General features: G+C 40.0%; 1 protein-coding gene across 1 annotated transcript in view; it reads left to right on the top strand.

Annotated features, from left to right (window-relative positions):
• The first annotated feature begins 437 nt into the window (after positions 1 to 437).
• Positions 438 to 13,186, top strand: part of eif3eb (eukaryotic translation initiation factor 3, subunit E, b) — a 17,322-nt gene continuing 4,573 nt past the window's right edge. Inside the window, exons 1-10 of the mRNA XM_085790723.1 lie at positions 438 to 576; positions 1,813 to 1,930; positions 3,168 to 3,285; positions 4,269 to 4,311; positions 7,091 to 7,195; positions 7,279 to 7,404; positions 8,052 to 8,176; positions 8,281 to 8,407; positions 10,349 to 10,450; positions 12,748 to 12,857. Of these exons, the coding sequence (XP_085646849.1) occupies positions 487 to 576; positions 1,813 to 1,930; positions 3,168 to 3,285; positions 4,269 to 4,311; positions 7,091 to 7,195; positions 7,279 to 7,404; positions 8,052 to 8,176; positions 8,281 to 8,407; positions 10,349 to 10,450; positions 12,748 to 12,857 (1,064 nt within the window). The 5' untranslated portion in view covers positions 438 to 486. The remainder of the gene's footprint in view (positions 577 to 1,812; positions 1,931 to 3,167; positions 3,286 to 4,268; positions 4,312 to 7,090; positions 7,196 to 7,278; positions 7,405 to 8,051; positions 8,177 to 8,280; positions 8,408 to 10,348; positions 10,451 to 12,747; positions 12,858 to 13,186) is intronic.

Raw genomic sequence — 13,186 nt, 5'->3', positions numbered from 1 at the left:
ATAACCTTTCTTATTTCCTATATATTCCCTATTTCCTACGAGAAAAAAGTCATAACATTACGAGAACGAAGTCATAAATTTATACAAGAATAAAGTTGTAAATTTACAAGAATAAAGTCGTACATTTCCTACGAGAAAAAAGTCATAATATTACGAGAATAAAGTCGGAAATTTACGACTTTATACTTGAAGTTTGTGTTTTTTTTTTATTTGTCAATGTGTCTTAGTTTTGTTCCTTTGTGATTGTTTTTCTTTTATTTGTATATTACTGTAATTCCGTTCATTTTAAATTCAATTCAGTTCAGGTTTATTTTATTTATCTTTTTGTGTGTGTGTTTGTGTGTAGTTACAGTAAAAATGTCTTTAATTTCCTTGCAGTACTGAGCTCTCCAACCATAAATAAAAACCCGGGAACGTAGCTGCAACCTACGTCACAACCACAACACTGTTTGTCAATAAAGTTTTGTTTTGAAGCTGGCGGCCAACATGGCGGACTACGATCTGACAACCAAAATAGCACATTTTCTGGACCGACACCTGGTTTTCCCTCTGTTGGAGTTCCTGTCTGTGAAAGAGGTGAAACACACCGAGCGGCGAACAACTAATAAATTTATCGATAAAGTTTATTTATCGATATTTGTAGCTGAAAAACCACCGAGACTCTTCTCAGCCAGTTAGCGGCTAGCGGCTAACTGTCAAGTTTGGATAAACTACGTGATAAATTTACTCTTGTACGTATTCTTATATAAATGTTTGGCTGATGTAACTTCACTTATCACCGCAGAAGTTCAACATGAAAAGTGGGAAAGGATTTATTGTAATTCCTCGGCCAACTGTCCTGTTAGCGCTGCTATTGTTTTTAGCATGAAGCTAAACTACAGAGCAGCAGCAGCGGTGGTGATGAACGTGTTGTAGTCGTTATGGTTGTTTTTGTTCATGTCTCTAAGTCTGTAGTTTATATACAGTTTTCTCAGTCGCTTTGGTGCTATTCTCAGATCAGAATGAAAGTTCTCATAACTATTTTTGTTGAACTAGTTTTCAAAATCTGTCAAACTAATTTAAAATGTTGGGAGAAGCACTGTGAATTCAATTATTCAAACATTTACAGTAAGGAAGAACAGGTATGACAGTAATTCAGCGCTAAACAATCTGCACTGCTGTCATTGTGTCAGGCATTACTGTAACATACAGTGGGACAAGAACTTTTTTACATTTACATTTAGACTTACAGCTTCACTAGAGAACAGATTTACGTAAAGTTGTACCCAAAGAGTGTTTCTTATTTTTGTTGTAGATGACTGTAGTGTATTTTTCCTTTGCACAATGCTGTGAACAAATCAGAATCGCAAAGAGCATATACAGTAGAAATGTCAAACATACATATTCAGTATCAGTTACTAGTTGTGTAACTTTACTGTAGTTTTCACATGGCTGTACAAGTAGTGTATAGTGCTGTCTTGAGCATTTTCAGGTAGTATCATCACTTTTTGCATTGGAAAACACTTAGAGAATAAAGTGTCCTAATGAAAACATGACTAAGCTATTTGACTATCTTGTTCATAAACGATGGTGTCAGGACTTCTCATTTTGACGACACTGACAGTTTCATTGACATAAATACTTGCTTTTGAGGGATGGATAATCCATTTTGAGCAAGTGACGTGCTTTTGCAGGTCATCCACTAGGTTTTGCAGTTTGTAATAATTGTTTTGAGAAATGCACTAACTGTTGTGCAAATGTTAAGAGTGATGTGAGAAAAGCACCAAAGCGATTGAGAAAAACTGTAAATCTGTGTTTTTTTTATTGTCCCAGATCTACAATGAGAAGGAACTCCTCCAGGGGAAGCTGGATCTCCTCAGCGAGACCAACATGGTGGATTTCGCCATGGATGTTTATAAAAACTTGTACCCGGACAAAGAGATCCCACACTGTGAGTGACAGCTCAATATATATCTATATATCTATATATCTATATATAACAACATGTATAACAGCATATATTATCAGGGCTCATGTAGTCTGCCCCTAAATGGAGGCGTTTCCCCCTAAAATATGAGACAGTGCAAGTACATTTTTCATCAGGCATGACAGACATTGGATTTTATTTATTTTTAAAGCTCTCTCTGGGCTCTTACCATCCCATATTAACTCTTTAGTATCTTTTAATGCAAGTCTTTATCATACATGCTGAAAGGACTGGCTCACACTGCAGGTTCCTTCTGTTCACACTGAATGTTAACACTCTGCAAAACCATCTGAAACGTACCACACTTTATCATTAGGACAATTTAAATCCATATTGCATGTTATTTTACCTCCAACTGCTCCGGTTTTTAACTAGACTTCTCTGTTTTTCAGTTTATCTTTGTCACTTTTACTTCTTCTTATTATAAGTATTTCTAAAATGCTCATTTTATGTTTCAAATGTTTTGTGCTCTGTCTCGGCTATATTGTAAATGAGGTTGCTTCCTCAATATATCTCCGAGTTTAAATGAAGGTTGTTATAATAATAATAATCTGCTTGCACATGTGCTACCAGTTAATTTGCCTCTTTTTTTTTAATCACTGGTGAATATGGTATGGTCATATTAATATATTTCGGTTTTAGCCTGAAATCAACCAAACTGAAGACTTCAGATTTTGTGTATTACAGATACAAAAAAAACTTGTTTACCAGGACTGTGACGACTGGGAGTATTTCAGGAGCATGGAGCGATGAGGTGAAGATCTAAACCATTTTACCAAACTCTTGAAACGTGCTCTCTGGTTGGCTGGATTTTCCCCTCAGGCTGCCGTACAAACATGGCGGCGCAAGATGGCGGCACTCTCTAAAGCAAGACCCTTGTTATATGTAGATATAAAATATTAATTATATGGCTACAAAACCAAACAGGTTTCATTTTATAGCGATTATACACTTATACAAACATATTCATGGGTAGTAGATTCAGATTTTGCCAATAAACCTTGACAATTATTACACACTGGACCTTTAAATGAGCATTTCTAATAGTTTTCTATCATTTCATGGACAAAACAATAAAGCAGATGACTGTAAATACTGAATAATAATAATCAGAAACGGGCTCAAAGGTTCAGGATGCCTCTGTGTCGGTTGTTTGTTCTTTCCTGAATGAGATATTGACAGAACTGTAACTGTGTTTCAGCCCTGAGGGAGAAGAGGAGCACGGTGGTGGCCCAGCTGAAGCAGCTGCAGTCGGAGACGGAGCCGATCGTCAAGATGTTTGAAGACCCAGAGACCACGAGGCAGATGCAGTCGACCAGGTCTGAGCAGCCGGACGCATAGACACGCTTCTCTAACAAGATTTAGAGGTTCATTTTAATTTAAAGAGGAACTCTGCAGGACTTTTTACCTTATAGGCTACATTTACAGTCTGCTCTGCTTCTGCTTTCAGCTGATAAAACTCCTTTAGCTGAGATTTTCTTACATAAAAACAGTCGTCTTGATGTTTGGTCAATAAAATGTTAAAGGGATAGTTCAACATTTTGGCAAATTGGCCCATTGCCATAATCCCTATAGTCATAGCAGTAGGTTCGTTACCTTTAATTGTCGGTGCAAGCTATTTTTAGAACGGTGGAGCAGAGCCGTGAGCTGCTCAGAGCTACGCTACAGAGGAGGCTCATGGGATTTCTTGGTTTCCCTCATCAAACTCATTAAATACACAATCCAACAACTCCAAAACGCTCTGGTGGACAAGTTGTGACCTGCACATTCACCACACTATGAGATAATAACACAACGTTACCAGACAGAGTTGTTTTAGAGGGAAATTTAATGCAAAACTGCTGGTGCACGTTGCCTTCAGGGACAGTTTTTCATCAAGCAGTCTCTGTATTTACCTCTAAAACAACTCTGTTTGTCTCGAAAAACATCAATCAGTGTTTCTCAAACCACCAGACGACGTCCTCAAATGTCTTGTTTTGTCCACAAATCAAAGAGAGACTCAGTTTATTGTCACAAAGGAACAAAGAAACCAGAAATATTCACATTTAAGAAGCTGGAATCAGAGAATTTTGACTTTTTTACTTTAAAAAAACCACTCAAACGGATTATTAGATTATCAAAATAGTTGGCGATTCATTAAATAATCGATTATTGTTCGATTCATCGATTATTTTTTGCGGCTCTAGAAGAGACTAAACTTGTATAGTTCCTCTTTAATTTAAAATAAATAGTGTAATAACACCAGAGGATTATTGTTGTTGAGAAACGACTTTAATCTGCTGTTTCTCTGTTTGTTCCTCAGAGACGGGCGGATGCTGTTTGACTATCTGTCAGAGAAACACAATGTAAGTTGAGAAACGTTGTATTAGTCCACACACAGTGTTTTAATCCAGGCAGCAGCCAAGCAACTGTGTGTTTTAGTTTCCATAGCAACAGCAGCATCCACAGGGAGCCAACAGGAACTCTTTCAAATCCAAATCTCACTCTTTAAAAAAAAAAAAATAACACAACCTGCAGCAAACTCCCACAGCGATCGTCTCTGACTGTGATCAGAGGAAACTACTGTCACACCGGTTTTTATTTAATCTTCATATGAATTCAGCTCCTTGTTGTGATTAGTGGGAGACTTAAAGACATGATCCGCATCGTGTTCACTCATCTTAAGAGGATTTGTTGTCGGCGTGAGAAAGTGAAGAAAACAACAGGTTTTGTTTCAGTTTAAAACCAAAGTCTCTGACACTTTAAAGAGCAGAGGATTAAACTGACTCCAGGTCTGTGGACTGTCGCCTCCTCACGTCTCTCTGTGTCTCAGACTGAACCTCATATCAGGTCGACGTTCACTCAGACCTCAACGTTTATTCTTTAATAAACAAACATCTGAATAAATGTGTCTGGGAGCTGTCACCATCACACTGAACTCACGTCAATCGATTTAAAGAAAAACAAGTAATTAAAGGTTGACTATGTAGAATTACAAGAAAAACAACAGAAAAAGAATTCCAGCAGTCGATTGCCAGACCGTTGCTAGGCAAAACGGGCCGTTGCTAGGGACTCCGCTCTGAACAGAGGACAGCAGAGGAGGAGAGCTAAGCAGGATATTTACCTTATGTTTCATTTTTACCGTCATTAACAGCATAATAAATGACTTGTAGCTTGTTACAGGGAGAGTGGAGGCTCTCTGCTGCTGCTCAGAGCCTCAGAGCCTCCGCTGTCACTGCTCTCCTCAAGTTGGGAAAAAAAAAAAAAAAAAGGAGCTCCGTGGCACCGAAAGTCCGCGACGATAAACGTGTTTATGACAGATAAGACTACACAAATACACCCATCCTAACAAGTATATGATAATCCATTGATCCACCGATTGATTATTAAAAAGGCTTGGTTGGAAACAAACGCATCCGACCGGGAGGAGTCAGGAAAACAGCGGAGAACTGAGCCACGTGTCGGCTACAGGCAGGTACGAATGTAAACAGAACGTTGACAGAAAGTCATTGTCGAGCCCGTCAAAAAAATTAAAAATAATAATTCAGACTAAAAAAATTTTTTTTATGGAAAAGCAATACTTTCATTCTGTACCCCTCTAAAGGCCCCCTGGATGTATTATTTTTGAAAAAATATAGCTTTTAATAAATATTCTACATATTCAACCTTTAATCGCACAATTTTCTGTATTTAAGCGTGATTCATTTATCAATACAGTAATTATAATTTTTCTACTTAAAGGAATAGTTCACCAAAAAATGAAATCCAGTCATTAGTGACTCCCCCTCATGCTGATGAATACTCCGGAGTAGTTTTTTATTCCTCAAAGTGCATCTGGAGACCTGGGAGGCCGGTTCCTAGTCCAACCAAAACTTTATATGAGAGTAACAGGGCCCGACACAAAAACGTCCATAAAACTACACAAAAACCATTTAATATTCCTCCACACTGCTCGTCCACTGCAATCCAAGTGTCCTGAAGGGAGATAGTCCAGAGTTTACTGGAAACAACGTCATTTAGGCAGGACTGTTTAGGCTGTAAAAATGTCCTAAATGATGTTGTTTCCAGTAAACTGATTAACTCATCCTGCTGTTGTGTTGGTTCAGTCAACTGTTGTTGTGTTTTACAGTTATTTCAGAGTCTAATTTTTATTAGTGCGTATTAAAACACAAGTCAGGTCAGAAACAGCAGGAACATCTGAATAAAGGCAGAATTTACTGCACCAGTATCACAGATTATAAAAAATATGACAGTAGAGTCACAGTTTATATTTGACCTGGATTTATTGCCAGCTCCTCTTTTTAATTTGTTTCACAAGTGTACAAATGTTTATTGGGAAACAATGTTAAGTGACTCACTGAATTGTAATTATTATTTCACTGTTAGAGAGTGTAGGCCAGTGTAACACTCAGCTGATTGGCTCTTGACTCTCTGACAGCGGCTGTTATTTCTGAAATGAAACGATCACCTACTCGACGTCTTCCGGCAGCAGCAGCTGCAGCTTCTCGCTCACTGAACAGTTTGCTTTAGCGTGCGTCTTTTAAGATCCTTTATCAGTAAATCAGTGATTGATCCCCTGGTCTATTTAAAGGAATAGTTCACCAGAAAATGAAATTCAGTCATTATTGACTCCCCCTCATGCTGATGAATAATCTGGAGTAGTTTTTCATTCCTCAAAGTGCATCTGGAGACCCGGGAGGCCGGTTCCTAGTCCAACCAAAACTTTATATGAGAGTAACAGGGCCCGACACAAAAACGTCCATAAAACTACACAAAAACCATTTAATATTCCTCCACACTGCTCGTCCACTGCAATCCAAGTGTCCTGAAGGGAGATAGTCCAGAGTTTCCTGGAAACTACCTCATTTAGGACATTTTTACAGCCTAAACAGTCCTGGATTGAATTTGCCTGGTGAACGTCAGAGTGCAATACAGGACTGTTTAGGCTGTAAAAATGTCCTAAATGACGTAGTTTCCAGTAGAATACACAAAAAGAAAGTATATTTCAATTCAAAGACCATTTAAATGGCTTTCTTCAAACTTTGAAACAGTTTTCCTCCTGTGAAGTACAACATTTTCCGCTTTAACAAGCATGTCGTACTTAAATGTGTGTGTGTGTGTGTGTTTCCTTGTCGTCTTGTGTAGTTTCGTCAGGAGTACCTGGACACTCTCTACAGATACGCCAAGTTCCAGTACGAGTGTGGAAACTACTCTGGAGCTGCCGAGTATCTCTACTTCTTCCGTGTCCTGGTGAGAACAGAACAACAACAACAACAGGGTTATCTCTCAGTCTGTTGTTGCTCTAGTTGTTGACGATGAGTGTGTTTGCTCAGGTTCCCTCCACAGACAGGAACGCCCTGAGCTCTCTCTGGGGGAAACTGGCCTCTGAGATCCTGATGCAGAACTGGGAGGCAGCGATGGAGGATCTGACCCGGCTGAGGGAAACTGTTGACAACAATGTGAGAGATTAGATTAAAGGGACAACGAGGAGTTTTGGAAAAGCGAAGTGTTTCCACACTACATTTATGAGCCTCCGCGCACCGTAAAATTCTTTGACCGGCGCAAGACAGACTCATGTTTTCATTCATCAAGAATTAAAGTCAGAGGTTTGAAGACGATCACATACCGTTGTAGTTTCGACCATAAACGGCGATTCGGCAGCGTTATTCTCATGACTCGCCACGAAACCGAAAGTAAAGAAAAGCTGGTCGGCTCGACCAGCGTTTCCGCCACCACTAATAATAACGAAATAACGATAGAGACAAAACAATATATTTATCAAAAATGGGCCCATTAACAAGTGTGGGTAGCGGAGATTCATCCACATTAACGTGAGACTTTTAAATAACCATATAGAAACTCCTCGTTGTCCCTTTAAATGATAAAGAGCTGCTCACACCTGTTCACACCTGTTCACACCTGTGGGCTGTTGCACAAAACCAAGATAGTGGATTAAGCCGGGAAGACATTACAGTAAAGTCACAGTTCATATTTGACCTGGATTTATTGCCAGCTCCTCTTTCTTCAAGTCATGTTTACTCTGTATGAATATCAATCAACTGTGATAATTATTATTATTAGACTGTAATTTGTGTCTCCGTCCCAGTCGGTGAGTTCGCCGCTGCAGAGCCTCCAGCAGAGGACGTGGCTCATCCACTGGTCCCTGTTCGTCTTCTTCAACCATCCCAAAGGCCGAGACAACATCATCGAGCTCTTCCTCTACCAGCCTCAGTGAGTCTCCGCTCCCGCGTCGTCCTCGTCTGCTGTCATGGTAACCAACGATGACCTCACTGTGTGACTCTGTGTGACTGTGTGTGTGTGTGTGTGTGTGTCAGGTACCTGAACTCCATCCAGACCATGTGTCCACACATCCTCCGTTACCTCACGACCGCCGTCATCACCAACAAGGACGTACGGAAGCGTCGCCAGGTGCTGAAGGACCTGGTGAGGGTCATCCAACAGGTGAGGACACACTGACATCACATCCTACCTGACTTCAGTCTCTGGTGGGAGGGATTCTACAGCTTTGACAAATACATCACAGAGGGTAACGGTCTGTTCATCCTCCACAAGAAGAAAGAAATCTGTTCTATCTCCTAAGGGTGGGAATCTTTTGCTATCTCACGATTCGATTCTCATGTTTGGGGCTACGATTCGATTCAAAATAGATTTTCGACTCAAAACGATTTGATTCCTAATGATTTCTGTTTCAGTCTATCAGTGTGCAAAGGATCCTCATGATCTCCTCCAGTCTGCTTTGCAAGATAGAATGACTGAAGTGTCTTTTCACATTTATTGAGTTTTAAACATTTATCCATGCTTAGATGGAATTGTTGAAACTGTTGCATAAAACCAATACCACATATTACTGTTAAAGTAATTAATTAAAGTGCCTCTTTATTAAAAAAAAATAGTGCAGTTAAACACGCTGCCTTTTAAATTCTAAGGAAATTGTGGCCGACAGCAGCAGATTTGTTTCATTTTTTTATTTTTTAAAATCGATTTTGGAACATTTTATATCGATTCTGAATTGTATTAAATGAGAATTGCGATTCTTATGTGAATCGATTTTTTGGCACACCCCTACTCTCTCCCTCGGCTGCCAGAAAAAAATGACGTCATTCTGTTCTCGCAGCCACAGTTGGTTTGTTCTCGACACATCGGCTGGGTAGAACTTTTGTCTCGTACGGTCGGTGTCTGACAGCTATTGTGTGATGGTCACTAGTCAGTAGGGATGGGTACCAAATTTGGTACTTTTATTGGTACCGACTGAATTCCTACCAAAGTATCGATTCACTTGAAGTCAAACAGTTCCACATTTCGGTTCCTGAACGCACCTTCAGCCAGCCCGTCGTTTTAAATCACCGACTGAAAAAAAAAAACGTTCAATTACAGTAAGTCCTCGTCACGTAATGAGAACATGAAGTCTCCTCTCGTCAATACGTCAGTATTCTCCACTTCTCATCACAGTCGGCACCTCAGTTTCATTAGTTTTTTTATTTAACCTACAGAGTTTCACACAACTTTCTGAGGCTGTAGGAGTCTCTCCATGTTTCTCCTTCTGCCGCAGTAAAAAAGGAACATTTACATTTTTTCAGACAAGATAGTCTCATGAACTATTAATTTTTTTTTTCATTGAATGACTGTTCGATTATTCAAAAATTATTTCCCATCCTTAAAACATAAAATATTCTTAAAGGCTGAGAGAATAAATATAAAAAATTCAGAATTTTGACTACTGTTTTACAGACATATTATTATATATTATATTTCATATTGAGAGGTCGGACATGTCGCCTTCGTTGCCTCTTTCTTTCCATCTCCTCCTCCGCAATCGTGCATTTGCAATTGAATTGTCAGCACCTTTAAATATAAACTCTCAGAAAAGACAGTTTTTATTGAGGAGGTTTAACTCTTTTAACGTTGATAAACCTGTTTTAACAATATTTTATAAATCGTTTGTTGAATTTAAGCCTCAATTTAAACCTTTGGGTTTGGAAATCTCAAGGTCAAGAGCAGAAATAGAGGACAGAGTGTGGTGAACTGCTGCTCCAGGCTCTAGCAGTAGAAAATGCATTGGTCACTTTGCAGAAGTTTTAAATTTTGCATCTGTCTGTACTTTTTAGGTAGTTTAAAATTGTGCACCTTTTGTTTAATTTGATGCACCCTTTGTATTACTTTTTTTTTTTCAAATGAAATGTAGAGATTGTGTAAATTCTGCCCCTTTTGCACATGACGATCACTCCAGTTATTGGGCCGGTGTTGTCCACTGACTGTCTTAATTATTTAGCAAACGTCTGTTTCTGTTTCTTATGTGTTTGGGTATTTTCAGCTGCATTTGAACTGCCCTTCGGGGGAAAATAAAGCTTTTACAACTCCTACTCTCCTGTGTGTCTGTTTCAGGAGTCGTACACCTACAAGGACCCCATCACAGAGTTCGTGGAGTGTCTCTACGTCAACTTTGACTTCGACAGCGCCCAGAAGAAGCTGCGGGAGTGTGAGTCGGTGAGCAGCAGCAGCTTTCTCCTGCTTCCTGCTTGCCAGTGTGTGTTTGTCACGGTTTCGCGGGCCTTAAATCGCCCCCACAGAAGTCAGCAGCCTCCTGGGACTGAAGGGGAGTGAAGCTCTGATCTCCCTCCTGAGTCCTGGCGTTTAAACTCTGCAGCTATTCAGCCTCAGCAAATCCACGTCTGCCCCGATTTGCTGCCTCTTACTTTTTTATTCAGTTTGATTTCCAAAGCGTAACAGCTGTCAGCTTTGGGGCCGCCGCCCTCTCTCTTTACAAACCCCCTGACGTCCTTCAGCTCTGTGTTGTGTTCAGGGACCACTCTAGTCTGCACATCCTTATAAGAAAGTCTTCATCCGCCGGCTTTCACCCTCCTGGTGCAGATTGTGCAGCGTTGGCAGCGACCGCGGCTCCGCTGTCACAGGTTTTCGTTAAGTCGACCCGACCCGTCGCCACGGCGTCGGCTGCTTTTAATAGTGAAGGGGAATTAAACCCGTTCATCTGGCCTCCAACAGATCAATAACTGGTTTTAATGAGAGTCTGACACTCACATCACAACATGTTGCTGCTCTTCTCACTTTTTAACTCAATCAAACTTTATTTGTGCAGCAGATCAGAGCGAAAAGTACAAAAACAAAGTCAATCAGATGAAACGATGAAAAGTTTTGAGAAGATTATTAAATAAAACACACAAATTTTTATAATAAATTAGATTTAGGGATATTGTTTTACTCTTTTGCGTCTAGCTCAGGAACGCCGAATGACAGCGATGTAATTCTTTTATTATTGAAAGCGGAACAGTTCGGCCTTTACAAAGAGTCCACTGCTGAGTCTGTAGCTGAGCCAGGAGCTGAGTGATTCTGCCTCAAACATCCGTGTCCAGTAGGAGACCCGTGTGCCAGACAGCTGCTCTGTTGCCTCGTAGAATCGCGGAAAATCAGCCGTAAATGCAATAAATAATGTGTAGATTTACCATTTACACATTTTACTCAAGCTGAGACCAAGACATGGGAGCATCATATGGAAGGAGTAAGTTTGTTCACTGAAGGAAACAAGACAAAAAGCCCCTGATGTGTCTCTGCCTCACACTGTTTTCATGACAAGCCAGTGGGGCGTTTTTGTAAATAATGAAATTAATATATTTTGTATCATAGTTAGAGCTCTTATTCTTTTTCCCCTGATCCACAAGACCTCAGAGAACAGATATATAGAGTCTAAAAAAATACGTTTATAATATTTTTCTGTGTGTTTCCAACAAATATGTGTGAAATTTATTTTCCGTTTTTTATTTTCCTTTCTTTTTCCGATCATATATTTTTCTACATCCATATGACACCACTACAGAGTGAATATTCTAAAAGCCCAGGTTGTCCTGAAAAAAAATGATGTAGTTACTTGATTGTGCGTCACAGGGCTGAAGTTTAACAAGGATTAATACACAAAGAGACCAGGCGAGAGAAAGGGTTAACCAACAGTTTACAGCACAGGTATAAAAACAGTGACATCAGCGATTAGTTGTTGTTGGTCTGAGAGAAGAGCGATGATGTCGTCTCGTCTGCTCAGATCCTCAGACTAATGAATTCATGGATTTAAGCTCCTGTGGCCAAAACTGTTAAAAAAAAACACACACACACAGATTGAGACATCACAAGTTAATCTCTCCCACAACACGACGGGGCGGTGAACGCATCACTTCCTGTCTGACGGCGCCACGTTTCACTTCATCTTTTTAACCTGAGTGACAGAGACACAGAGAGAGAGACGTCAGAGCGTGAGACGTTCACGGGACGCCAAAACAACCTGATGTGATGTCACTGTGACCTTGACGTCTGATTGGTCCTCGAGTCCTGATGGACGACTGTCTAGAACCAAAATGGTTTCAGTTTGTCTTCAGATTCTTTTTGTCTTCACTTTCTTTTTGTCTTCAGTTTCTTTTTGTCTTCAGTTTCAGTTTGTCTAAGGTCTCAATTTGTCTTCAGTTTCTTTTTGTTTTCAGTCTCAGTCTCAGTTTGTCTTTGAGGGTCTAAGGACAGAGGATGTTGTTACGATGCCATGTAAAGCCCTTTGAGACAAACTGTTTGTAAAAACGGGCTATACAAATAAAATTGCCTTGCCTTCAGTTTCTTTTTGTCTTCAGTTTCTTTTTGTTTTCAGTTTCTTTTTGTTTTCAGTCTCAGTTTGTCTTCAGTCACAGTTTGTCTTCAATTTCTTTTTGTCTTCAGTCTCAGTTTGTCCTCATGTCCCTGTGTGGACGATGTCCCTCAGCGGACTATAACTGTCTGTGTCTCTTCCTCAGGTCCTGGTCAACGACTTCTTCCTGGTGGCCTGTCTGGAGGACTTCATCGAGAACGCTCGTCTCTTCATCTTCGAGACGTTCTGTCGAATTCACCAGTGCATCAGCATCAGGTAGGAGGACGTCTCCTGTTAGACACCGAGCAGCGTCTCCATCTGTGTCTTTGTCTCGCCAGCCAACTTTGAAGTTAGTTTTTATCAAACATGGATCACATCTAACAGAAAATAGTAAATATTAAAGGGACATTGTGTAACTTCTCCTGTTATCGCTATAAAATTTTATCGCTAAAAAAACAGATGTCATTTTAGTCACAGAAGTCCAGAGAAAGCCGGTAAAACGTGGGTCAGGTAAACAATACGACATCACCATGACAACATATTGTCACGTGTATTGTTTTGCCTCGTGCTGACGGACCACTTGTTCACATAGAGGCTTGTTTATG

This window comes from Trachurus japonicus, chromosome 11 (assembly GCF_045865225.1).
Source record: "Trachurus japonicus isolate A0001 chromosome 11, Traja_1.0".
Classification (NCBI taxonomy): domain Eukaryota; kingdom Metazoa; phylum Chordata; class Actinopteri; order Carangiformes; family Carangidae; genus Trachurus; species Trachurus japonicus.
This window is presented reverse-complemented; position numbering and strand designations above follow the sequence as displayed.